Source organism: Kryptolebias marmoratus, linkage group LG12 (genome assembly GCF_001649575.2).
Source record: "Kryptolebias marmoratus isolate JLee-2015 linkage group LG12, ASM164957v2, whole genome shotgun sequence".
In the NCBI taxonomy this organism is placed as follows: domain Eukaryota; kingdom Metazoa; phylum Chordata; class Actinopteri; order Cyprinodontiformes; family Rivulidae; genus Kryptolebias; species Kryptolebias marmoratus.
In genome coordinates, this window is record NC_051441.1 from 6443121 (window position 1) to 6469584 (window position 26464).

The window sequence follows — 26464 nt, forward strand, 5'->3', positions numbered from 1 at the left end:
TTTTCTTTTTTCCAGTAAGAACAAAAACTCATCACAGGGAACATGAGTCATCCAATCAGCAACCACAGCTATTTCACTTTCACAACATTTCACCACAAAATACTTTCTACCCCATGCTGTTTGCATATATCCACCAGAGCCCCGCAAAAAAATGGACAAACCAAACAAACGTGTTTCCTTTTGTTTGCTCGTTTGTTTGTTTGTTTGTTTGTTTGCAGAGGAGGGGGTTTCTCCCTGCGAGCTCTGGTGGTAGAATAATGAGTCAGCTGCTGCAACTTCTCCATCCAAAGAAGACATCATCACTTTGGTGACTGAGCCACATGTTAACCTCATGACAGAGGCGCACACGCTCCCTCCTCCGCGCGCCCACCAGGGACAAAACCTAATCAGACTCTAATCTGTGGCACCTCTAAATGGAACAAGTTGCTCAGAACCTAATATTTTCCACTGGCATTAAAAAAATAAAAAAAAAAGGAGCCACAAGATGAAGATCACCAGAGACTTTTCAGGACATGGCTTCCTTATCTTTAGCCCAGAGTCCTGTTGATTTAGAGGCGAACAAAGCGCGGAGATAAAGAGGCTTTCTTCCATCGGAGTGATTTATAGTTTAATGTGCTCCTTCCGAGCAGGCAGCCCCGGTGGTCTCTGCGGTGCCCTTTGTCCCACATGTCTAAAATGCAGACCACGTGTTGGTCCCAGTGTCAGCAGCAGGGCTGGGAGGTTTTTGCATAACAGCTATATCGAATGGAAGGTGACAGAATGAGCCTACAGGGATGCGAAAAGGACCGCTTCGCATTAATTAGTTTCAACAGAGAAAGCAGGAAATTCTTGGATTATTTCACTTCCATTTTTTACCCCCTCACCTCCCAAAAGCTCAATAAAAAAAAACTTATTACAATAAATAAATAAAACCCTTTTTGGTTCCAAGGCGCCAAAATGATGCGTTCAAATGCAATCTATACAGAGCCCTTGGCGCAAACTATAATTTATTTAATATTTTTATGACTTCTTAGCTGTCTAACAAATCAAATTAACACTAAAGTGCTTTAAAATTGCTGGATTTTGAAAAAATAAAATCTTAATAAAGAAACTCTAGCATTCTGTAGCTAATTATATATTGATTTAAAAAGAAAATAGCTACTCACTTTAAATCCGCGACAACTCCGTGGGTCTGAGCCACATTTTTGGACATTGTGTTATGTTTCTCCAGCACAACACGTGTCCGCACGAGCAAAACAAGATCTAAAAGTGAACTTTAAACCCCACCAAAACGCGCTAAAATCAACTTCATTAAAAAGGTCATGTGTGGCCCCAGCCTGCCTCCTGCTCGCCCGCCCGCCTGCGCCAATATGTCACCGTGAGAAACTCGAGCAATTCAGAGAGGAATGTCAAAACATCTTCCAGAGAGAGAAAAAAAAAGGCAAAAAAAAAAAAAAAGGAAAAGGAACCTCACCTCAGTGAACGCGGGTATTTGTGTTAAAGCCAGAAGCAAAGAAAGTGTCGGAGTATGTCCCCGGTCCGGGCGCGGAGGAGACAGAGTTGGTCAAAAGGCGGCAGGCGCGCAGCGGCCGATCCTCGTACTAAATTAACTACAAAACAACAACAATGTACCAACATTCCACGCTCTGCTTCCGCAAGCGCTGACGTCACCGATTCCTCGTGACCGCCCCCTCCATTCATGAAAATAACTTTCTGCTGACGTCAGTCTGGGACGGAGGAGGGGGGCGCGCGGGGGGCCATAAATAGAAGCGGCTTCTGCTTACTTTACAAAACTAATCGGTTCATGTTGGGAAAAACTGCGCGTTTCTAAATGTCTTCAGTTGTGACACTCCTGGTTTCCTGTTTTTACTTTTCCACACTTTTGTTTTTTGTTTTGTTTTTTTGCAGTCTACCTTCTGAACACTTTGTTGCCTTCATGTCTGCAAAATGTCCAGCTCATTTAGGAGACAGGAGCTGTGACTTCTGGTTTTTGTAACTTCTATATTTCCTAAAATATTTAACTTTATTTACACATATTTCCCCACAGAAATACACCCAGATCATACACTTGGTCCCTTTAGCAATTCTCTAATTTTCTCTGATGCTTTTTAATCAACCTTTTGCTAATTTTAGCTTTTGGGTAGCATTTCAGAGGATTTAGCTGTTGACATTTTTGTTTTAGCTTTGAGCTAATGTTTGGCTCCTTTTTAACTACTGTTCTGCTTTTCTTACTTAGACACATTTAGCTTTAGGCTACTTTTTGGCTCCTTCTTAGCTTTAAACTAGTGTTTGCTTCTTTCAATTACCATTTGCTACTATTAGCTTTTAGCTAGCATTTAGCTTTTTACCCTTTAGACAATATTTTGCTCCTTTTTAGCTTTTAGCTAGCCTTTTGCTGCTTATAGCTTATAGCTACTGCTTTGCTATTACCGAGTGTTTTGCTTCATTTTAGCTTTTAGCTTATGTTGTGTTTCTTTTACCTTTTAGTTAGTTTTTTTGGTTTTAGCTTTTTTTCCTGCCTTTTTAGTTTTTAGCTACTTTTCAGCTTTTTTTTTTTTTTTGCTATTGCTTTGCTAGACCCTTTTTTAGCTTTTAGCTACTGTTTTGCTTCTGTCGGCTTTAACAACTCAGTTGCAGCTTCGTCATCAGTTTTCAGCTCAGTCACTCAGCCCTCAGACAGCTAGTCCTTCGTTACTTTTAGCTGATGTTTTGCTCATGACTAGAACCACTCAGTTTTAGCTTCTTCAGCAGAGTCAGTCTCGCTGCGCTTTGACAGAAAATGTAATTTCTCTCGTTGTTTTTGCTCTCTCTGTCGGCTCACCCCCTCCCCCTCCTGTGAGTGGACCCTTTTATAGCCAGGTCTGCACTGTAAGGTATTCAGAAATCTGCACCAACAGAAGGAAAACACAGACTTTCCTCCCCCTCCTCCTCTTCCTCCGTCTGACTTTGGAAGCAACAGCAACATTCCATTCCTGAGAAAAGTATGCAGAGTAGTAGCCCAGCAGTCACAGGATTTCTCCCATTTTAACTGCAGTTAGGAATGTCACAAGTTATTCTGGGTAATTAAGTGCTGGAGGAGAATCTTTTCAGCCTTATAAGGCCTCCGCTTTTATTGATTTCAGTTCAGAGTTTTAGTATGAGTAGTTTCAGAACAGCTGAACTTTAAAACTCAGGGTCACAGCAGTTCAAACAAGAAGTTTCCCTCTTAAAAAAGATCACAAACTAATATATTCCACAGGTCTGTTAATGGATTTTACAGAAATGTAAAATACATTCAGAATAGGATTCTGTGGAGGATTGTGTATCACCTGCCGCCTTTCATGCCAGAGTTTTAGACTAAAATCATCTTAAAATGAGAAATGACAGAGTGTAGCCGTTTTGTTTAAATCATGAAAATGTGTTTGTGCAATGTCATGATATCACAAGATGCTCCGCTCAGAGTATATGTTGTCAGTAACCCTCAGCCAGTATTGCATCAAATTAGCTGTTACAGCCTTCCTGAACTGGATCGACCAACATATTGACAGATTAATCTCAACTGGTTTGTGCTGACAAACCGAACACCATAAAGACAAATGTCAAATATATTTATCAAAACTCCAAACATAAACTTTATTTGAACTTTTGCTAAATAGTTCAGTTCACTCTAAGTCAGAGTGAATAGTCACTGTTTTTGTCATTGTCCATGTTAGGTCAAAAGTAGCCTCATTACTGAATCACTTTTGCTTTGTGATGCTTTATCTTTATGGTGCTATTTTTGGTTTGAATAGAGATTAGAAAAAAAAAAAAAGAAAACAGCATGAGAGGCGAAAGAGGAAGCCCACACACAGAAAAGCCCTCTCACTGTGTCAGATGATCTTTACATACTCCATTACTCGTGGTTGATTAGTAAGGTAATGATGACGTGGATTCTCTCACTGCAATGTTTTTGGATAATTAGAAATAAAACTTGTGTTGCAAGGAGGGTCTGCTTCGCTCAGAGCATGACATCAGATCAAACCACTGCTTACTGGAGACAGTGAGTCACTTTTATTCTCTTATGCAATTCATAAAGACCTCCTAGGAAAACCTACTACTCCTCAGATTTGTCTTTTTTTTTTACTCAGGTTTTGCACCGTTTTAGCAGGCTGTTAGGTTTGATGGTTCCGCTCAGGCAGCACTGGTGGAAAGTGACTCAGGAGATGAGCCTGTGAATCACATGTGGAACCAGTTGTTTACAAAAGATGGTGGGCCTGATTGTTTCATGTGCATTGCACCATGCTCTTGACCAAAAGAGCAAATAAACCCGATGAGTAAGTGGCTTTGGGTTCTGAGCTCATATCACTTCCACGGTGACCACAAACAGCAACACAGAATTTCTTCTGAACAATGATGCATGCAGCCTTCGGTGAACCCAAAGCTGTTTTCAAACAAAATCAAATGTGATGACATCAATCCAGAAAGAAGAGACGAGACTTTTATTGTCTTAGATTAAAATGATATCTGGATGATCAAGTTTTGATATGATTAAATGATGAATTGAGTCCATTTAGATTAAGATATGGATGATTTGATGAAATTAGCTTTTTTTTTTGAAGATGAGATAACATCAAATTAGAATAATTCAAAGTAAATTACCATTAGTAAAGCTGAGATTCCATAAAACGTGACTGCATTTAATTTGAAAGGAGCTGACTCAGAAAAAGATGGGATTCCATGTTTTTAAATTAAAGACCTAGAATTTATTATATTCCAGAGTTTTAGACTAAGATCATCTTATGGAGAGAACTGACATCTTCTGGATGTCGCACGATGTCAAGCTCAGAGCGTGTGCTGTGAATCACTCGCAGCTATTACCAAATTTTAGGTAATTTTAGCAGATTATCTGTAAATTTGACTGAATTGTAGCCGTTTTTTGTGTTTTTATGAGGTCGATTGACTGAGGTGGCCTCCAGAAGTTAATCAGTTTTAGACGTACAGCCACAGATTACTTTCTGAGTTTCATTAAAACTAGTCAGGTGGTTCAGGAAGTAGTTTGCTAACAGACAAACAGATTTGAGTCCAAATAGGTAATGGCAAATTTTGAAACAAAGATCCTGTAATCTGTTAGTGCTCCAAATATGGATGACTCTCAGCTACTACCACAACAAAAACATACAGTCAATATCTTTAAAACTGACAGAGTTCTAGCTATTTTTGTGGAGACAGGTTGGCTGTGGTAGCCATATTGAGTTCTTCTGTTTCGCAAATTTCATTAAAAGTGGTTCATGAGATATTGCTAACAGACATGCACACTCATACACAGACACGAGTTAAATATTTATCCTCACCGTTGGGCTTTTGGCGGCAGGTGATAAACGTGTTTCATTCTGTTTCCTGCACAGTCAGACTGACTAAGAAAAAGATGACACCCAACCTCTGCAGGGGCATCACTGATATTCTGAATTAGTCAGAGATCCAGCTGTTTCTACATTACCTCCAGTAATTACTGTCTCTCTGCCTGCAGCAGACTCACCACAGATTCTCTGATACCAACCTGTTGTGTCCAACACAACAGATCCTGCAGACAGCGTGCACCAGATTCACTGAGGTCTCTGTTAGATCCTCCTGCTGTGGGGTCTGCACTCTCTGCAGGCGGGCTTGGATTACAGGAAGTAACACTGAGTCACTCATCTTTTTTTTTTTTTTTTTTTTTTTCTTTCTGAGTCAGACTGTTGAATGCAGAAATCTGATCTGGCACAAAGAGGCCCCCTGTTGTAAGGGCATCGGTTTTTCTTCCAACTGCTTTCAGTTATTAGTGAGCAAAGTGCTGACACCGACGACACACGATGTCTAAAACCGATCTAAGAGCATTAAAGGCCTAGCATTCCTTGAAGGGATGCATATCACCCGCCATTTTTCATACCAGAGTTTTAAACTAAGATCATTTTAATGATGCAGCTGGCAGAGGGTGATAATGTTCACACAGAAAGTAAAAATACTCAACTCTAAATCAAGTTGTTTTCAGAAATAACTCCCAGCAGGCATCGCTGGGAGCCGTACGTCATCCTGAAAGTCCAAGAATTGTTTTTGCACATTTGTAGACTTCCCATGTGACACAGGATTTAATTCAGAGCTTTCACTGGACATTCCACTGACTTCACCAAAATGTGAAAACACTTTATGTAAGCAGCTGGCAGCTCTGAGCTGCATGGAGAGGCAACATGGAGGAGTTACAGCAGCAGCTGGAGCAGGTTACCCTGCAGCTGCACTAAACTAGATCCCTCTGACTGGGAAAACAAAAGTTAAAGAAACCAGTGATGAAAGTGGATTTGAGCTCTTTCTGTACTCGATCATCTCCTCACTGCTGAGTAATGTCCAAGGAATGAGCGGTTCACTGACACCAAGCAGGGTGGGACTAAATATGGACAGGATTAAAGCAAAAGAGGCTCAGAAGCTTTGATTTTCTTTGATTTTTGTTCAGAAATGGAAATCCTTTAAAAAGAACACACTTTGGTTGGAATCACTGCTGTTTCAATGTAACATGTACAGATAATAACAAAATGAACAGCACAGGTTTTCTTTAGCATCAGGGGTGGAAATCTTTAAGGGAAAATCAACATTTGAATTCATGAGGGCAACGATGTTTCTGGATGTTTGAAAGGAATTTTTCTTGTTGTCGTAGCATAATATCGTAGAGATTTTTACTTTCTTATGTGGAGCCTTGTTTGCTAAACGCTGAATGCATGTTTTTTACACAGTTCTGCCTGAGGACCATTCAGAAAACATTTTCAGCTTTGTCCCTTAATTACAGAGATTAGCTTAGATTCTCTGAATTATTTTCAGCGTGATTTATGAGCAGAATTCCTTCCTGTTATCTCCAAAAGTCTCCATGTGATGCTCTTTTTACTTGTGAAATGTTATACCCATTGTTTTTTGTCTTTAAGCATTTTATAACTTTTTGAGTTTTTCATTCCGTCAAATAAAGACATTCCTCATATAAATGTTATTCATTTGATTCATCCATTGTTTTCTAATACTGTTTTTAATAAAATAGGATTTAGATGAGTTGGCAATGTTTGGCATGAGATTTTCTGAGTTAAATTATGATCGTAGTAATCCTGTTGAGACACATCGCTCAGTCCTAATGTTGTGATTGTCAGTAATGCTGCTTGTAATACATCACACAAACATTATTGCAACAGCAAAGGTCAAGAATGTGCGCAGTGGCATTAGATCAGGGAGTTGTGACGTTCACAAAGGGGTGAGAAAATAAAACAAAAGATTTAGTTTAATAAAAAAAAATCCCACAGTATCAGCACAAACTGAAACCAGAGATGAGTAAAAAGCTTTCCCAAGCACTCAATGAACCTTTTAAACAATACTTTTTCTTTGTTTTTTTTAAATAATGAGGGTTTTAAGTGCAGATGCCTCCAAAATGATAAAAAGCATTTCTACATAATAGTAATAAAAACTATGTAACAATGTCCTGAGTCAATTTATGATTCAGTCAGTCATCATAAATTGTGTTTAGTTTTGTGCAATTAATTTTATTTGACTCCAAACATTAATCAGGAAAAAAAGAAGAAAAAAGTGAGATTCTTACATTGCATATTTTATTTAAGGCAGTGTAAACCCGAGATATTCCCCAATTTTTTCCCCTTATAATACATAAATACTTGTGCTTCAGTCCTAGAAGGAATTTCCAAAAGGTTGAGATGGTAAACCACAAAGCATGTTTCCACTGTGTGTCAGTTCACGCCAGATGCCTTCAAGCCCAAAGAAGTCACCTCAAAATAACATTAACATTCTTCAGAGCAAAGCTGGGTTTTAGATGGCATTTGTGATAGTACCTCTGTCTTGACAAAAGTTTCACAAACTAATCGCCTGCCTGTCTGCTTATATCAGGTACTGTTAAATTATCTTTTTTTTCACTCTGAAATCGGTCTTCTGTGGTTTGATGAAATTTCCTTACTATTTCATGTGCAACACTTTAGCCAACGGTAGTTGTTTTAAAATATTTAAATGTATTTTATATTTGAATTTGACTTCGAACCTAATATTTCTTAATTTTTAAAAACTAGTTTACATATATATTTTTACCAATCCAATTAAATAAAATACATACTGTACATATATAAAATAAAATTAGGTTTTATTGTCCTCTAGCGGCTGAAACAAGTACTTCCTGTATGAATCATATTTTGAAGTCAGTGACCGGAAATAAGATTACAATTCAAGTTTAACTTGACAAAGGCGTCAAAACATCGCAAGCACAAAGCTGCCTTTAAGATTGTAAATACGTACAAAAGTATAGAATAAGTTATCGGTAACATGGTAAAAATTTCATCAGATTTTGTTGGGGAACATGTACTTTTTTTGGCCATAAGAGTGTGTATATTACTGCAAACAGCGTTTCCAGTACAGAATTTCAACATAAAATCTTCAGCGTATGGGAAAAAAATAAATGTGTTAAACACATGAATAATACATTCGCGAACAACCAGGCAAGACAGTGAACAATAATCGTACTAAAACATAAAGCACGCAAAGTGTCGCTTAATAAAAGACAAGCAGAAAAAAAAGTTGTTTCGCACCGGTTTTTATTTGCAGTGACGCCACCCCGGCACAAGATGGCGGTATGATACTTTCACTGTACAGTAAGCAGAGGAAGAAGCACCACAGTGGTTCTGCGTTTTTCTCACAAGACTGTAAATATTATTTTTACTGTGGAATGATTCGTTCATGTGTGACTCGGTCAGTTATAAACCGTATACATTTATGAAAGTATGCTTATGCGCTGACGTTACAGAAAAAAATACGTCGGAAACTGTTAAAAGTTAAGCCTTTATCGCGTAAAGTTAGCTCACGTTGCTAACAGCCGGACACAGCAGCTGCTAGCATGGTTTTGTTGTTTATCTAGTCTGTTGTTTTTGTTCTGTGCGTTATACAGATGTAATGGCTTTCTAATGACACTGAATATACTTCCCTGTAATTTTTGGTCTAAGATATTAAAATCGTTTCAAACTAGTGTGCGGTGTTTTTTTTGTTTTGTTCTTTATCATTAACAGGCTCTTCTCTCAGCCAGTAATGTCACTTGTTTTTTAATCAACTGCGTCTGCCTGTAAAGATGAATCGAACAAAACCTACGACTCTGAGACGTCCCAGTACTGCTAAACCATCAGGTTTGACCATTTGACAAAACACCCTTTGTTTTTAATTTTCCTGTGACCCTTAAACTCAGTATAAACTGTGACATCTGTCTGACTCAGGTCATCCTCCCCCAGGAGATTTCATCGCTCTTGGATCTAAGAACCAGGCTGCAGAGCCCAAAGCACCCCCTGTCCTCCTGAAGCCAGCATCCACAGGTTTACCTGCTGACCGGAAGAGAGAGACCACCTCTACTCTGCCGTCCTCATCGGGTCTGTCCAACCTCTCCAAACGGTCCAAACTATCCACCACCCCTCCTGTCAGTGCTCTGGGACGCCTCGCTGATGTTGCAGCAGTGGACAAGAGGGCGATATCACCCTCAATTAAGGAGCCATCAGTAGTGCCTATTGAAGGTAAATTAGCAGTTTTGTGTCTGCAATTCTCAGTTTAGAGGCTTATATTGCTACAAACCATCAGTTTCTGACAGATTACTCTTTAACAGTGTCTCCAGCAGTTCTGCTAGATGAGATCGAAGCTGCAGAGTCAGAGGGAAACGACGATCGCATCGAGGGTTTGCTGTGTGGAGCAGTGAAACAACTGAAGATGAACAGAGCCAAACCTGATACCACACTGTACCTCAGCCTCATGTTTTTGGCCAAAATAAAACCTAATGTCTTTGCAACTGAAGGGATTATTGAGGTAAGAACTTCAGTACAGTGAGGTTCTGATTACAATAGAATAACACAAATTTGTCTTATTTTACTCAGATTTGGTTGTCAGAATTTAGTAGATACACTTTAAAAGTTGTTCAGTTATACAGTCATCCAACTTTTAAATACTTATCATTTAACATTATCAATCACTGTATGCATTACAATAAAGTTTTGATGTTAATTAATGCTAGTTTAGTCTTGCAGATTAAATTTGAGTATATGTTTTTAATTTTCAACCTGTGTTGCTCTAAAGGCTTTGTGCAGCCTGCTGCGTCGGGACGCTTCCATCAACTTTAAAGCAAAGGGCAACAGCCTGGTGTCGGTTCTGACTTGCAATCTGCTCATGGCAGCCTACGAAGAGGACGAGAACTGGCCAGAAATCTTTGTCAAAGTGAGAATGTCCAGAAAATTAAACTAGATATCTGTTTGTTCAGAATAATACTTCTAGCAAGTGTGAGATTTTATTACAAATAATTTTTCTTTAGGTTTACATTGAGGACTCACTGGGTGAACGGATCTGGGTTGACAGCTCTCACTGCAAGAATTTTGTCGACAACATCCAGACTGCTTTTGGCACAAAGATGCCACCAAAGAGTATGCTGCTGCAGGCCGATACCGGCCGGTCTGCTGGAGATCTCAGTGCAGGTGGAGCTCTTTGTTTACTTATTATGGATTGTTTGAATTTGTGGCATTTCAAACAAGTGCTTATTGGTTATTTTCTTGTTGGATTCTCTAGGTAACAGCCCTCATCCCTCAATCCCAGATGAAGATGACAGTCAGACTGAACTGCTGATAGCAGAAGAGAAACTAAGCCCTGAGGATGAAGGGCAGGTTATGCCAAGGTATGGATGTAACAGCAGCTGTAGGGTGTCTGTGCAATGTTTTTTTATATAAAATAATTTTTTACAGTTGTAAAAATGTTTTAAATTTCTTTGTTTTTTCTTTATCCGCTGGCCAACTGTAGGTACGAGGAGCTGGCAGAGAGTGTGGAGGACTACGTGCTCGACGTCCTCAAGGATCAGTTGAACCGCAGGCAGCCGATGGACAACGTGTCTCGTAACCTGCTTCGTCTGCTCACAGCCACGTGTGGCTACAAGGAGGCACGCTACCTGGCCGTGCAGAGGCTCGAGATGTGGCTCCAGAACCCAAAGGTGAGCGCTGCAACAATAATGCCAAACACAGAATTTGATGTATTCAACAAAGAAAAAAAGTCTCTTAGAATCAAACATTTGTTCCTGATTTATATTTGGTTATTAACACCACTGAAGTTGTTTGTGCCACATTTGGAATGCTCTGGTTATAATATAGCTGTGGGAATCTAACTTGTGCAGAAAACAAACATTAAAAGTTACTCTCAGACAGAACCATTCTTCATGTTGTAATTCATCACTTGGGACAAATATGGATTTCTGGCTTTGTGACAAGAGACCAAACAGCAGTTTTTAGTGGAAAATCGAATAAGGCGTCTCGGGTCAAGGTTCCAGTCAAGAGCATACTCACCCTGATTTCAAATTCCAGCTTTAAACACAGTCAATAATTTTCAGTGTGAGGACATGAACTCTTTCCTGTAGCTTGTAAAAATTTAACCTCCAAGAAGTATTTCAAGCCTAGTTAAAATATTGGGAGCGATGTGTCAGCACACAAGTGTTTTTAAGTGAAAAGCAGCCAAAAATAATAAGGCTTTGCTTTTACAGCTATACTTTTTGATTTAACCTTATATATGACATGTTTACTGCCCAGAACATGTAGAAAATACTGTTACTGACAGTCTCACACTGTTTTTTATAGATAAAATGTTAAATGTATTCTTTTACTGCAAAACATTTAGAAAAAACTTTGATTTTAATGCAGTGGTTGATACCACAATACATGTTTTTGCATGACAAGTAGCTGTAGTGATTATAAAGCACTTTTTGTGTCCACAGCTGACTCGACCGGCTCAGGACCTCCTCATGTCGTTATGCATGAACTGCAACACCCACGGGGCAGATGACATGGAGGTGATCTCCAGCTTGATCAAGATCCGACTGAAACCTAAAGTTCTTCTCAACCACTACATGCTGTGTGTCAGGTGTGTGGCGTCATACTCGTTGTGCTGCAGGTTTTAAAACTCTCTGACCTTCGTTAACTCGTGCTTTGAATGCTGTTCTTCAGGGAGCTGCTAAATGCTCACAGAGACAACCTGGGCACAATGGTGAAGCTGGTGATCTTTAATGAGCTGTCTAATGCCAGGAACCCCAACAACATGCAGGTCCTGCACACAGTGCTGCAGCACAGCCCCGAACAAGCACCAAAGGTGAAACTAGACCCCTTTTAACCATTTTTTCAGATATAGATTTAATTTGTTTTTTTAAACAGTTATTTTTCTCCCTCTAAAGTAACTTTCCCCTTGTATCTTTGTATCTGTAGTTCTTGGCAATGGTGTTCCAGGACTTGCTCACGAATAAAGACGATTACCTCCGAGCCTCCCGAGCTTTGCTGAGAGAGATCATCAAGCAGACCAAACATGAGATCAACTTCCAGTCATTTTGTTTTGGTTTGATGCAGGAGAGAAAAGAGACCAGCTATGTGGAAATGGAGTTCAAAGTAAGCAGACATTGACAAAGCCCAGTCCTGCATTACCTCATTTGTCGTCTTTATGTGTTTAAACTCAATGCGTCGTTGTTTATTATAATCTGTCCTGCAGGAACGCTTTGTGATCCAGGTGACAGATTTGCTCACTGTCTCCATGATGCTGGGCATCACGGCTCAAGTTAAAGAAGCTGGCATCGCATGGGACAAAGGAGAGAAGAAGAGTATGTGCTGTTTGTTTTCAATCATGATGTATTTAGGATTTATTTTTATTTTTTTCTTAAGCTGAGGTCTTTTTTCCAGACCTGGAGGTCCTGAGGTCGTTTCAGAACCAGATTGCTTCCATCCAGAGAGACGCTGTGTGGTGGCTTCACACCGTGGTTCCTACAATCAGCAAAACCGGCGCAAAAGACTACATTCACTGGTGACTATCTGAGTGGGATTAATTACAGATTAATTAGTTTTACACACTAGTTATGTTTATGCTGCTTTATTTTCATGTCTGCAGCCTTCACAAAGTGCTTTTCACAGAGCAGCCCGAGACTTATTACAAGTGGGACAACTGGCCTCCAGAAAGCGACAGAAAGTAAGTTTATTTTTATTTAAAAATCTCTGTTAACTTTACTTCATGGATCTGATTATTATTTTTTTCTTGTTCCTTAGTTTCTTCCTTCGCCTCTGTTCTGAAGTCCCGCTGCTCGAAGACACGCTGATGCGGATTCTGGTTATCGGGCTGTCGCGTGATTTGCCCCTGGGTCCGGCAGACGCCATGGAGCTCGCTGATCACCTGGTCAAAAGAGCCGCCGCGGTTCAGTCAGACGGTGTGTGAAAATCCGCTCCGGCTGTTTCTGTTTACGGTTGCAGTCACAGATGTTTATTTTACTCTCTGGCAGAATGTTTGGACATTTTTATAAACTTCTCATTCATGTTTTATCTTTGCTGGTTAGTTAAATAATGATAGGAAAGTATGAACAGAGCTGATGGGATTTGTTTTGTTTCCTGTTAAACAGATCTCGAGGTCCTGAAAGTGGAGAGGATCCAACTCATTGATGCGGTGCTGAATCTGTGTACATACCACCACCCCGAGAACATTCAGCTGCCAGCAGGGTAAGCTGGTATTCTTTATTGGCTTTTAAAAAACACAAATGGGTTGTACAGACTAAAAATAACGAGTAACTTTTATGTTTTAAGATACCAACCACCAAATTTGGCAATTTCCACACTTTATTGGAAGGCATGGCTCTTGTTGCTGGTGGTGGCTGCCTTTAATCCTCAGAAAATAGGTACTAAACCACATTTATCTACTCATTTATACATAAAATAAACCTTTTTGTGTATTAAGGCCATCAGTATTACATTCTGACATTTTCTTTCCTTTAGGCTTGGCTGCTTGGGATGGCTATCCTACTCTGAAAATGCTCATGGAGATGGTTATGACAAAGTAAGTAGAAGTTATGAAAGGGAATTAAACTTTTTTTTTTTTTAATTTGAACATCTAACACCATCTTGTTTTTGTGCATTTACAGTAACTATACTTACCCCCCATGTACCATCACTGATGAGGACACAAAGACTGAGATGATCAACAGGGAGCTTCAGATTTCCCAAAGGGAGAAACAAGAAATCTTGGCTTTTGAGAGTCATCTGGCTGCTGCCTCCACCAAACAGACCATCACAGAGAGCAACAGCTTGCTGCTGTCTCAGCTGACCAGCCTGGATCCGCAGTAAGATACCAAAAGAGATTCATCTTCAAAGAAACCATCCTCATTTTAAAAGCACATAGTTGGACATTTATTGTGTTTTAAGAAGAATGATAGATATTGTTTGGGTTTAGGGGTCCACCTCGACGACCTCCTCCTCAGGTTCAGGAGCAGATCAAAAGCCTCAACCAGTCTCTGCGTCTCGGTCATCTCCTGTGTCGCAGCCGGAACCCGGACTTTCTTCTCAACATCATCCAGAGACAGGTGAGGATCATGTTCGCAACTGCTTGACTCTAACATGCCTCTGCTGCTCATACTAAAACCTCCTGGCCTTAAATATTTTCTTAATCATAGTAGCTCAGTACAGCTGTTTACATGTTTGTAAAACAAACAAAAAAAATAGATAAGCTGTTAATGCTCAAGGTCTGATTCAAACTTTTTGTCTTTGTCCCACAAAAGCAACACTTAAAGCATTCATATTTGGGATTCTGAGCCTTTAAAGTGTTTATGTGGATCTTATAATTGTTACACATCTTCTCTTTTTGACAGGCCTCTTCTCAGTCCATGCCTTGGTTGGCTGACTTAGTTCAGTCCAGTGAGGGGTCCCTGGATGTGCTTCCTGTGCAGTGCCTGTGTGAGTTTCTTCTGCATGATGCTGCCGACGACAGCTTGCTTGTTGAGGATGATGAGGAGGGAGAGAGCAAAGAGCAAAAGGCCAAGAAGAGACAAGTACATGTTTTCTTTTTCTTTATTCATTTTTGTTTCATCTCCAGTGGCTACAGTACATGCTATGCTTGTGCACATGTTAAATTAATTCATCCATGTACGAAATGACACTTACGGACTGATCCTGTTTTTTTGTCTGTTTCTGTTAGAGACAGCAAAAGCAAAGGCAGCTGCTCGGACGGCTCCAGGATCTTCTGTTGGGCCCTACAGCTGACGAACAGACAACATGTGAAGTTTTGGATTACTTCCTGCGTCGTCTCAGCTCTTCCCAAGTAGCATCACGAGTTCTGGCTATGAAGGTACTGTAATAACTGTAAAAAAAAAAAAATCTTGTTGCATTGTATTGTGGGTTCATGGAACATATGTGAACTTGTTTCATGTTTAGGGTTTGTCGTTGGTGCTCAGCGAAGGAGGCTTGAAAGATGGGGAGGAGCGAGACCAGCCCATGGAGGAGGACTCAGCAGATGCAGAGCTCTTGCCAGGTTACCAGTGGCTGCTGCAGGACCTCCCAAAGCTCCCTCTGTTCGACAGTGTCAGGGGGATGACGTCCACTGCTCTGCAGCAGGTTAGTCTGTGTCAGCAGTGAGCTGTCACTAACACAAGTTTTATATAAAACCTCTAAGATAATTCCAAAGTTTATCTGCTCGTTTAAAGGCCATTCACATGGAAACAGATCCACAGACGATCAGTGCCTACCTCATCTACCTTTCCCAGCATGCACCAGTGGAGGAGCAGGCTGCTCATAATGATCTTTCTCTGGTAACCACAGCAAGTTGCAGTTTCAGCACACCAGTTTTACTTTCAGAAAGCAGACCTGACAGAATTCTTTCCTTTTCTCTTTTCCCTGTAGGACATTGCCCGGCTGATTGTGGAGCGCTCCACCATCATGAATAGTTTGTTTTCTAAACACTCCAGCAGGCCTGAGTCTGATGCTGTGCTCTCTGCTTTCCTCACCATCTTTTCCACCTACATCAGGAGGATGAGGAAGACGAAGGAGGGCGAGGATCTGTACAGCTGGGTGAGCAAAGGAGAGACAAGTGTTCACTTCTCTAAGTCTTTACTGTTTATGAGTGAACTAACGTTTACAGCATGAGAAGCTTGTCATGTAACTCCCTCACTATGTTTCAAACTTTAAAAATAAGCTTGAAATTATTATTTTTTTTCAGTCAGAATCTCAGGACCAAGTGTTTCTGCGCTGGACTACAGGAGAAACGGCTACGATGCACATTCTTGTGGTCCATGCAATGGTCATCTTGCTGACTCTGGGACCACCCAAAGGTAGTCCAGTTCATTCTAGTGTTTGCCTTGTTAAAGAGACTGGAAGAACTTGTTTATCACTTTGTTTTTTTTCAGGAGAGAGTGATTTTCACGCTCTCTTGGACATTTGGTTTCCTGAAAAGAAACCCCTGCCCACTGCCTTTCTGGTGGACACGTCAGAGGAGGCGCTTCTGCTGCCCGACTGGCTGAAACTGAGGATGATCCGATCAGAGGTCTCTCGATTAGTGGATGCAGGTACAATTTCTCACCATGTATAAAATATATATGATGCAAGTAGGTTTTTATTTAATTAATAACTGACCAGTGAATGTGTTTGCTTCAGCTTTACAAGACCTGGAACCTCAGCAGCTGCTGCTGTTTGTTCAGTCTTTTGGTATTCCTGTCTCCAGCATGAGTAAACTTCTGCAGTACCTGGATCAGGCGGTCTCTCATGATCCAGAGACACTGGAGCAAAACATCATGGACAAACGTAAGATTTACACTCAAATCTTTTCAACCATTAGCACTATTTATTTTAGGTAAAACCCTAATCTTCCTGTGTGTTTTCTCTGCACCAGACTACATGGCTCACTTGGTTGAGGTGCAGCATGAGCGAGGTGCCACCGGGGGGCACACTTTCCACTCTTTACTCAGCTCATCTCTTCCTCCTCACAGAGGTCAGTGACTTGTTAATATGCTGTTTCAATTTATAAGATACTCATAAGGGTTGGATTTCCATTAATTTCATCGTGTTTATTCTTGTAATTAGATGGCACAGAGTTTAAATGTAAAGTAGATGACAAGGAGTTTAAATTCCCTCTTGACAGATTCACTGGAAACTACTAAAGCCAAAGCTAGAGTGGAAACGCCCCACAGCTCTGTGAAGATGAGAACAGCCACTCAGCTTCCTGCCGTTGGACCTGAGGATGATCTCACTGGCATGCTGCTTCAGGTAGTTTCTTAATAATATTTATAACAAATTTTAAAATCTCATTGAACAACAATTGATTCAAGCATCTGCAAATATACCTTACAATTATTCCTTTTTTTCCTAGATTTTCCCCCCTAAAGTAGACCCTCGCTGGCACGGCCCTCCCCCCAGCCAGCTGGCCCTGGCCCTGCAGCAGTCCTTGGCTAAAGAACTGATGCGAGCCAAGCAAAGCCAGATTCAACAGGGGGGTCTGGCCTTCCGCCTGCTGCAGGCTATCACTGCCCTGCTCACCTCTACCCACGCAGGGCCCATTGTCATGGCAATGCACCGCAGCCATGCACTCTCCTGCCCTCTGATGCGTCAGCTTCACCTCTACCAGGTTAAACGTGCTAACAGTCGGTGCAAAAGCATTTATCCTGCTTTAATTAACACCTGGATATAATATTTTTGTCTGTGCTTTTGTTTTGCTTCGGTTCTTTTTTTTTTTTTTTTTCTTCTAATTTTTCCCTCTTTTTTTTTTTCTACTTTTTTTTTTTTTTTTAGCGTCTTGTATCCCAGGATGTTGCTTTCTCCTCCCTGTTCCTCAAAGTCATTGTTGAGATGTTAATGTGGTTAGACAACCCAACCGTGGAGGTGTCACCGCTGAAGACGCTGCTCAAATCCTTTGCTGGTCAGAGCACTCTCAAACACAGACACAGTGATGGTGAGCGCCCAGCAGTTTGGTTCTTTTAGGTGCATTTATTTTTGCATGAATAAGAAGTGATATAACGAGCGTGTCTCTGCTTCAGTGCGTACAGGTTTCATCCACCTGGCTGAGGCTTTGGCGTATCGCAGAGACACTGAGGTCCCACTGAGAGCTGTGATAGGGATGCTTAAAGCTGGAGAGAGATGCAATGCTGAAGCTGAGCTCGTTGGCAAAGGTATTCATGGAGTCAAGAAATGATTATTCTCTCTGGTATTGTCGAAACAGAATAGGATTTTGACACAACTGTGGATTAATTGAGACATTTTATGAGTGTGAATACCTGCTTAATTCAGGATGAACTGAGTTTAGAATCAGGTGTTTCTAAAACTACAAATTATTTATTTAATCACCCTAAAACAACAGATTTCTTTGATCATTATTCAAGGTATTTTTAGTTGTGAAGCAGAAACAGATTGTTTTTAATAAAATAGAACAAAATTGGAGTTGTGACAGCGCACAAAACTTAACTCATTAAGGCTGATTCCTAATGTCTGTTTGAGGCAAAACATACTAAACTGAGATGCAGAAGCTGCTCTCAGGTTTAAAAAAATATATTTTTTTCAGTGTTACAAGGCCTGATGGAGGTGAAGTCACCGTATTTGGAGGAGCTCCTGTCGCTGCTGATGACTGTCGGTACCCAGAACGGGACAGCCGGCCCCGTTGCCATGGTGATATCCTTGCTCCTTCAGGAAAGCGAGGAGCGAGCAGTAAAGAAGGAGGTGGATGCGAAGAGGTGAGTGTTGCAAATCTTTTAGGAAATGTTTCTACTTTAGCAGACCTAAAAATAAACAGGCGTGGCTGGGACTGATATCAAAACTGCACTTGCTGTCTGTGCTCTTTTTTGTAAACTGTTGTTGGATTCTGTTGGTCTTGCAGCTTTATATTGTCAGATTCACATGTTGTGAAAATCACAGGACTCCTGCCAGTGTAGGCAGGTGCAAACTGAGAAGCTGCTTCTTTTAAGCATTTATTTTGAAGAGTACCCACAGACAGAGTTACAGTACTTTACTGTGTAAAATAATGCCTATAAATAAGAAAAGGAGTGACTTATTTTTAATTTTCTTACTCCAAAGGGGCTAAAATGAAGGAATTGGTACAATATTCTGAACATAAAACATTTTTAACAAAACTGTGTGCAGTTATTGTTTAGAGGCTGTTTGAAATCAAAAAATACTGACTTAGATTTCTGAAGAGATAATTCTTCAGTTGAATTTTTTCCAGTAGCTCTGAGGTGACAAAGTCAGGCCTGAACTCTGGTCTGCTGGTTGATTGGCTGGAGCACCTTGACCCTGAGGTTACCTCAGTTTGCTCAGACCTTCAGCAGAAGCTGCTGTTTGCCCTCAACAAGGTGAGATTTTAGTTAATCTCTTATTTTGTTGCCTAAAGAATTGCTCCAGTAGTGATCTCTCCTTTCTTACTGTTTATTTGTTTCAGGCGCGGGGCTCCCCGTCCTACAGACCTTATCTTTTGGCTTTGCTCACGCATCAGTCCAACTGGTCCACGCTGCTGCAGTGTATCAGCGCTCTTCTCAGCAAGCACAGAGAATACAAGTACTTGATTTCATAAAAGGAAAAACTGACATTTTGTCAATTTGTCATCCACTGAAACAGATTAAAATGTTTGGTCGCTCTTTCATCAGACTCGATCCATCATCAGCTCTGGACTTCCTGTGGGCGTGCAGCCACATCCCTCGTATCTGGCAAGGACGAGACCAGAAGATCCCCCAGGTACGATCAAAACCCTGCTTTCTCTTGTCACATCGTCTGCTTTTTTGCTTTTCTGAGGAGAACAAAGTCCAAAAGAGTCAGATTTGCAGAAGCTGATAACTCTGGTGTTTTCATTTTCCGCCCGTGCAGAAGAAAACAGAGAAATTTGTTCTGCGACTGAGCTCGGAGGAGCTCATCAGCCTGGTGGATCTGATCTTGTCAGAGTCGGAGCTCAACAGTTGTAACTCCCCCCACGATGATAAAAGCGGCCCGGACCAGGCTTCCTGTTCCCTCATCCAGTCCAGACTGCCCCTCCTTCACTCGTACTGTGATGGAGCTCTGGAAAACATCAAGAAAGTAACAGAATACCTCATCAACTGCACAAAGAAGTGGGAGGACAGGTAAAGTTTGACTTGGCATCTGTTTATACCCCGTTTTAGGATTTTTCTTTTCACATCCGTTGTTTAAGAAACAGATCATTGTCTTCTACAGAATTGGATTCTACTTGAGGATGGGTGTGGTATTTAACTTTCATACAAATAATCTCAAGACAATGACTGTACTATTTTGTTTTAGCTATGTTTACTTTAGCTGTGGCTCTGTTTTGTTTCATTTCTGCAACTGTGAATGAAGACGGAGGTCAAGTCCCTTCCTACATCTGCATGATCAAACAGCCATAATTACACTTAAAGTTTGCAAACATTCTTACATTTCTTGAAAGTGAACCTTGTGCTTGCAGCTTAATAATGAAGACTCGCATCAAAAAAAAAAAAAATTAAGGTTTATTTAAAGTAAAACAATTAATTTACTGTGGAGAAAAAGGAGAAAAAAAAGCTGAATCAGTGTGTAGCATGCAGTTGTGAGGTGGGAAAATAAAAATGAGCAACAAGTTTGGAGGATTATTCTTTCAAAAGTAAAAGTCCAACACTGTTGGGAGAAACTGGAAATGTTTATCCTGTTTTGTTGTTAGTGATGTTTATAACTGTGCTCAACCGTGCCACCCAGATGCATTTTATTGTTCCCTTTAAATACCACAAAACACTCAAAGTATTTTGTTTTTTTATGTTATGTTGATAGGCTTCAGCTAACCAGTAGCAGATTTTCCTTCCCAGCACAGATGAACTTTTTAGACTTCCCGTCACCCACAATGCTTTGGACCAGGGAAAACTCGATAATTAGGTCTATTGGTGTGAAATTAAAACCAGCAGAAGTTGTCTGTGCTGTGATCTCTTTAAAAGCTCAGTGTATTATAATGAAGGCAAGAGGATTAAGGCTGAAGCTCTAAACTTGCCTGTGTTGTGAATTCCTGCTCTGCCTTAGCTGTCAGAGATCAGGGTGCAACTCTTTGTGGAGGCAAACCCTCCTTTCATGAATATGTCTCTGCTTATTAAACCATTTTAATGAGGAAACTTTGGCCAAGGTCAAGCAAAATTAGCTCCAGAATTACAGTATTTTAAGTACCGCTAAGCTTTCTGGTAAAATAGTTGCGGGAGAAAACATGGCAGGATAAAAAACACGTTGAAAGTAAAGGGTTTCGGCCTTGTGTTGAATAAACATTCGGGTGTTAGTTAAGCTTTCTTGTTGCGAGAGCTTGCTGGCAGATAAGCTGGTGTTTATTCCAATTACACACAAACTATTGAACAAGCAGCAAACTCTTTACTCTTGTTCAAGGTCGCTCTGATTTGCTTTAAAAGGAAAACTATAATAAACTCTTCATTTTCTAGAGAGAGTCTGACAAGAGCCTTAACCAGTAAGAGGATTTTGAGAAGCTGCAGTGACTTAAATGCAAATACCTCTGAATTACATTATGCTACTCACATATCTAGTTTGTATTAATGGACATTAATTAATGTTGCTTGTGGACAGAAACAATAGAGGACAGCTTTAATCTCTGATTACACATCAGCTTTGGTAATGTTTAGTTTAAGACAAATTTGTGTAAAATTGATAAAAGAAAAATAGCTTCTTTTTTTCTGAAACTGTTTAATAGTGTCAGTACAACAATAAGATAAAGCTCACTTGAGTTGATCAGCTTTGGGAGGGTTACTATGGCAACATAAAACCTGTCAACCAGCTGCTGGCAGTTAAACAGCTTCCAGCTTCGTAACCCAAAACATCAGAGATGGAAGTTTAGATTATTTTCCTATTAATCTTGTGTCATTGGGATGAAGATGGCATAGCGCAGCATACAGTACGCTCAGTTTTGTTTTATTTTAATTCGTCCCACAGTGCAATGAGCAAGCGGTGCCAGAACCTGCTGCTGCAGATTTATCTGCACTTTCCGGAGGTCATCCAGCACGTTACCCTGCCTGCGGGCACTTTCAGCAGCGGAGGGGCTGCAGATGGCAGCAGCTGCAAGGTAAAGATGCCTTACCTGTCTCAAACTAGGCTGCCTCTTTGATAAACTTGTGTTTCTTTCTAAATACAGCAGAGATGTCATTAAAGGCTGTAGCTGCCATTGTGTTCATACAGTATGTACAGAAATGTGAATTTATAAGTGTTACATAGTTCAAATCTTACTGTGATAACTCACAGCTTTCAGTGATTCGCTCTGTTAACTAATAATGAAAAACAGAAAGACCTTTTAATGGAAATGATTTGTCTTCTATGATAAACACTGCATGAAAAGAATTATATACATGTTACAACTTCTTGTTTGTCAGCTTGACGTCCTGGTCCATCGCCTTGTCACTCTGCTCGCTGATGTCGGAGACTCGAAGTCTGCTGAGGGTCGTGTGTCTGACGCCAACCTTGCCTGTAGGAAGTTGGCTGTGTCGCATCCAGTCCTCCTACTCAGGTTATTAAAAAAAGAACTGAAAAACATTTTCCAAGCTTCTAAATTTACTTCTGCTATAAAGAAGTGTTCAACCAGATGATACATGATTTTTTTTTTGTTCCCCTTTTCCCCTTCAGACACTTGCCCATGATCGCAGGGCTCCTTCACGGCCGCATGCACCTCAACATGCAAGAGTTTCGGCAGCAAAACCACATGACGTTCTTTAGCAACGTGCTCACCATCCTGGAGCTGCTGCAGCTTCTTGTTTTCCACAGCAACCACCAGAGGGCGCTTCAGGACTGCCTCTTGTCCTTTATGAAAGTCCTTCAGGTGCTCACATGGTCTCAAATCCCCTCCAGGGGATTTAGGTTTAACTTCAAACATAGCAATTTGTTTAATAAGCCACAAATCAGAGTTTAACTTTAATATCTGCACATATTTTATGTTGTAGAACTTTCAGAGGAGCCGTTCTCCGCTGGTCTTTATTAACAAGTTTCTGCAGTTCACACAGAACTACATAACGCATGACGCAGCGGCGGCCGTGCCTTTTCTACAGAAACATTCTGACATTTTACAGTAAGTCTGAGTGCTGTCTTATCAATGCAGTTTGTTGTGGTGTGTACAGAAAATAAAAATGTAAAAAATTGCTCCTTTTAGGAGTTTGTGCGCAGAAAATCCAGACCTGGTTCAGTTGAAATCTCTGCTTGCCGGACTCACTTTGCCCGTAAAAAGCTCTTCTGCAGAGGTTACAACAGAGGAGAGAGACGGTAAGCTTTTGTTATTGTTAGCTTTTATTCCTATTAGTACACGGAGGTCTATAAAAAGCCTCCTATTTTAAAATATAATGAAATTTTACGACAGTAAAGCGAAAGCACTTCTGTAGCATCCACTTGTGTCCTGTATATTTAAATTTAAGGTTTCTTTTGCATCTTTTAGAGCAGCTTTGATTTTCTTCTCTTGAGAACTACCGATCCTACAAGAATATCTTTTTTCCTAAATAAATATTTTTGCAGATGACTTGTCGACTGGTTCTCTGCCTCTGGTCAACATATCGGCCTCATTCTCTCTGAGTGCTGCAGATATGACGATGTACTCAAAGAAGATGTCTAAAGGAGAGGCCGTGGAGGGTAAGAGACATATGCTGCAGCAGTCTCACCTGTATATGATTTGTTTTTTTATCTATATGACTAATATGCCGACTTTCTCCCCATCTGCTGTAGATGTGTTGGAAGTGTTGACAGAAGTGGATGAGAAGTCAAGGAGGAGCCCAGAAATCATACAGTACTTCACCGTGAGTCACAAGAAAAAGTTGAGGATAATACATGTTGGTGTGTGACGCTTCCATCACCGGTGTGTGTGTGTGTGTGTGTGTGTGTGTGTAGAATGATCTGCAGAGACTCATGACTTCGTCTGAGGAGCTGAGTCGGAACATGGCCTTCAGTTTGGCTCTGCGCTGCATCCAGAATAATCCCAGGTAGACTTCATTTTAAAAACGTTTGACAAGTTCTAATTAAAGCACAGTTGCTGTGGATTATTTGTTTCATTCTTTATTAAGATTGTTTTTTTTCCTTCTGCTGCAGCCTGGCGACAGACTTCCTGCCAACGTTCATGTACTGTATGGGGAGTGGGAACTTCGACGTGGTGCAGACTGCTCTAAGAAATCTCCCAGAATATGTACTGCTGTGTCAGGGTAAGAGTCTAATAGGTGATATTCTTCTTACAGACAAGCTGCTACTTTCATTCAATCAGAATACTGAATCATTCATAATTTTTCTACAATATTGCTTTTTTTTTTCCTCTGCAGAGCATGCCGACATCTTGCTCCACAAGGCGTTTTTGGTTGGTATCTACGGACAAATCGACACCAGTTCAGTGATCTCAGAGTCCATGAAAGTTCTTCATATGGAAGCAACAACATGATGGCGTCTCCGTGTCTCACTCACACTTCTGTCAATCACTCAATGTTATTCTTTACACTTTAACTATTTCATTCATTAAAAGATTTCCTCTGTAGTGTTGTCACAAAAGGATTGTAATAATTCTAGGAAAATACCTCAGAAGAACCGAGTTTCATTTTTATTCTAATCACTCTAAAATACAATTAAATTGTATACAGTATAAATAAACTTTAATTTGTAATTTAATGACAACATCAAGAATGAGAACTGAATGATTTAATGAGGTTATCTTAGTGTTTCAGTTTTAAAAAATATATTAAAAAAGATTCACATTATTTAAAAGTAAAATAAGAGTTTAGAGGGGTGCATTTGGATTTCTGCAGTTAAGAAATTAAAAGCATTATTTTTGCATTTCATTTTGGCTTCTTAGTTTTGAATTTTTAAAAAGAAATTGCATTTGTAACCCAACTGTACACATACTGCACCACATTGTGTGTAAAATTACTAATCTAGTAATTAACTCTTATGTTTTATTTGATCTTTTTTTTTTATTTTAAATTAGACAGATTAAAAAAAAAAATCCCAGACTATTTCCCAAAAAGGTTTTCTGGATTAAAAAACAAAATACATTTCTGCTCAAAACAGGATCACAAAATCCTGTAAAAGAAAACAACATGATTTGTGAGCTGGCTTAGCAGGGCATAAATAAAAAAAGTTTTAGTAAATTCATTTTTTCTTCTTTTCACCCTGCTTTTCCTTGTCTAGCAGAGTGTGGTTTTACGTTTCAGAAGTTAATTTCTGCTGTTTGGAAACTCGGTGGAGACGCCAGAAATCAGTTTAATAATGGAACTGTAAAAACAGAAAACTCACAAGAACTCATAATTGTCTTTCAGAATAATATTCCAGCACCTCAAATAGGATTGTGAGGAGAGAAAAAAAAAAGTCAAACAGTAAAAGGTTTCATTTTGTTCCAATAATACCTGGATTGAGATAAACCTGAGACGTCTGTCACCCGCCCGCTCTTCACCGGACGGCTGACGGAAAGCAGGGCTGTGATGGAAACCATTTTGCCATGAAAGTGTGACTTGTTTTGTCGAGCAATTGACTTCAACTAAAACTGTCTTGATGGAGCCAAAGGAATAAATCAAATACTGTGCAGGCATGCTGGTAAACAAGGAAAGTGGATGACTGCATGGATGGTAAACTAACCGTGGTGATAATTGTCGATTAGTCGGACCAAAGCGTTCTTTGAAGGCCTGATGTGGGCAGGACATTTTCCAGGACTCAGCGCTGCTGGTGTTTTGTTACATAGCAGGATGTGGAGATGAAGCCGCAGCACAAAAAAGATGATGAAGGCATGCCCACACTGGTGGGTCAGTGGAATCTGTCATTCAGGAAAAAACTGACGTCCTTTCAGTAACACGGGCTACGACTGAAAGCAGGTCGTCTTTAAATACAAAATGTCACAGTTCACATTTTACTTAAAACCTCCGTCTTTAAGGAAGAAACTGACAAAAGTAATATTAATAAAAATAATAATACTGAAAATCATCTAATTGAAATCAGTGGTTCGACAGGATTATTTAAAAAACTAGTGAAAGTGACCTTGATAAAAAGGATGATGCCCATAACTTAAAGTTTTATTGCTCAACCTTTTGAGACAGACGCTGTAAGTGATTTCAAACTTCTGGCCCACTCCTCCTGAGTAAACTGCTCCATCTGTCTCAGGTTTGAAGGCTTCCTTCTCCAGATGTTTCAGCTCCTTCCACAGATGTTCAGCAGGATTCAGATCAGGGCTCAGAAGGCCACTTCAGATTGGTCCAGTGTTTGGTTCTGAGCCATTCTGGAGTGTTTTTAGTTGTGTTTTGGGTCGTTATCCTGTTGGAGGAAACATGACCTGCGGCTGAGACCATGCTGAGTGTACACACAATGATACCAAACAGCACTGTGACTACTTTTCACCTTTAAATACAGGCAGGATGAGTCATTACAAGACATGTGCTGCTAATAAACAGAACACCTTAGTTTAACTTAGTTCCTGTGCTGAAATATTTAAAAAAAAATTTTTTAGGGGTACCATCCTTTTGTCAAGTCCAGTTCATCAGCTTATTTTATTTATTTATTTATTTTGTTTGTTTATTCTATTGAACCACAATTCAAAAGCAATGACTGATTTTCATTATAATTAACTGAATATATTTTTTAATTATTACTTTTGTCAGTTTCAAGTTATTTCAGTGACCTTTGTGGGTTTTTCATTCTTTAGCAAAAGGGTACAAACTAATGCATCCATGTCTGAATCACCATAGCTGTGGCAGTTGCAGTGTTCAAACTAATTGTTCTTCTAAATGCCC

General features: G+C 40.1%; 2 protein-coding genes across 6 annotated transcripts in view; one reads left to right on the forward strand and one right to left on the reverse strand.

Annotated features, from left to right (window-relative positions):
• Positions 1 to 1378, reverse strand: part of mafk (v-maf avian musculoaponeurotic fibrosarcoma oncogene homolog K) — a 10055-nt gene extending 8677 nt beyond the window's left edge. The window contains exon 1 of the mRNA XM_017433542.2: positions 1146 to 1378. Coding sequence (XP_017289031.1) covers positions 1146 to 1192 — 47 coding nt within the window. The 5' untranslated portion in view covers positions 1193 to 1378. The remainder of the gene's footprint in view (positions 1 to 1145) is intronic.
• Positions 1379 to 8561: 7183 nt separating this feature from the next.
• Positions 8562 to 24526, forward strand: ints1 (integrator complex subunit 1). 5 transcript variants are annotated; one of them, XM_017433549.3, is made up of 48 exons: positions 8562 to 8648; positions 9009 to 9122; positions 9210 to 9500; positions 9590 to 9786; positions 10054 to 10191; positions 10286 to 10445; positions 10537 to 10642; positions 10765 to 10951; positions 11726 to 11871; positions 11955 to 12096; positions 12210 to 12386; positions 12487 to 12595; positions 12675 to 12795; positions 12880 to 12957; positions 13035 to 13192; positions 13382 to 13478; positions 13563 to 13654; positions 13752 to 13812; positions 13898 to 14095; positions 14206 to 14335; positions 14621 to 14800; positions 14947 to 15096; positions 15183 to 15362; positions 15452 to 15556; positions 15648 to 15815; positions 15964 to 16075; positions 16151 to 16309; positions 16398 to 16544; positions 16633 to 16731; positions 16882 to 17006; positions 17110 to 17364; positions 17529 to 17688; positions 17774 to 17905; positions 18295 to 18463; positions 18952 to 19078; positions 19165 to 19280; positions 19370 to 19457; positions 19587 to 19837; positions 21666 to 21795; positions 22100 to 22233; positions 22350 to 22542; positions 22664 to 22788; positions 22870 to 22979; positions 23226 to 23339; positions 23433 to 23503; positions 23595 to 23686; positions 23793 to 23902; positions 24017 to 24526. In XM_017433549.3, the coding sequence occupies exons 2-48, from the start codon at positions 9068 to 9070 to the stop codon at positions 24130 to 24132; spliced, it is 6561 nt and encodes a 2186-aa protein (XP_017289038.1). In that variant the 5' UTR covers positions 8562 to 8648; positions 9009 to 9067; the 3' UTR covers positions 24133 to 24526. The 5 variants fall into 5 exon arrangements, with proteins under 5 accessions (XP_017289038.1, XP_017289040.1, XP_017289041.1 ...); XM_017433551.3 differs by having other exon boundaries at positions 18955 to 19078; XM_017433552.3 differs by having other exon boundaries at positions 9225 to 9500.
• Positions 24527 to 26464: the final 1938 nt, after the last annotated feature.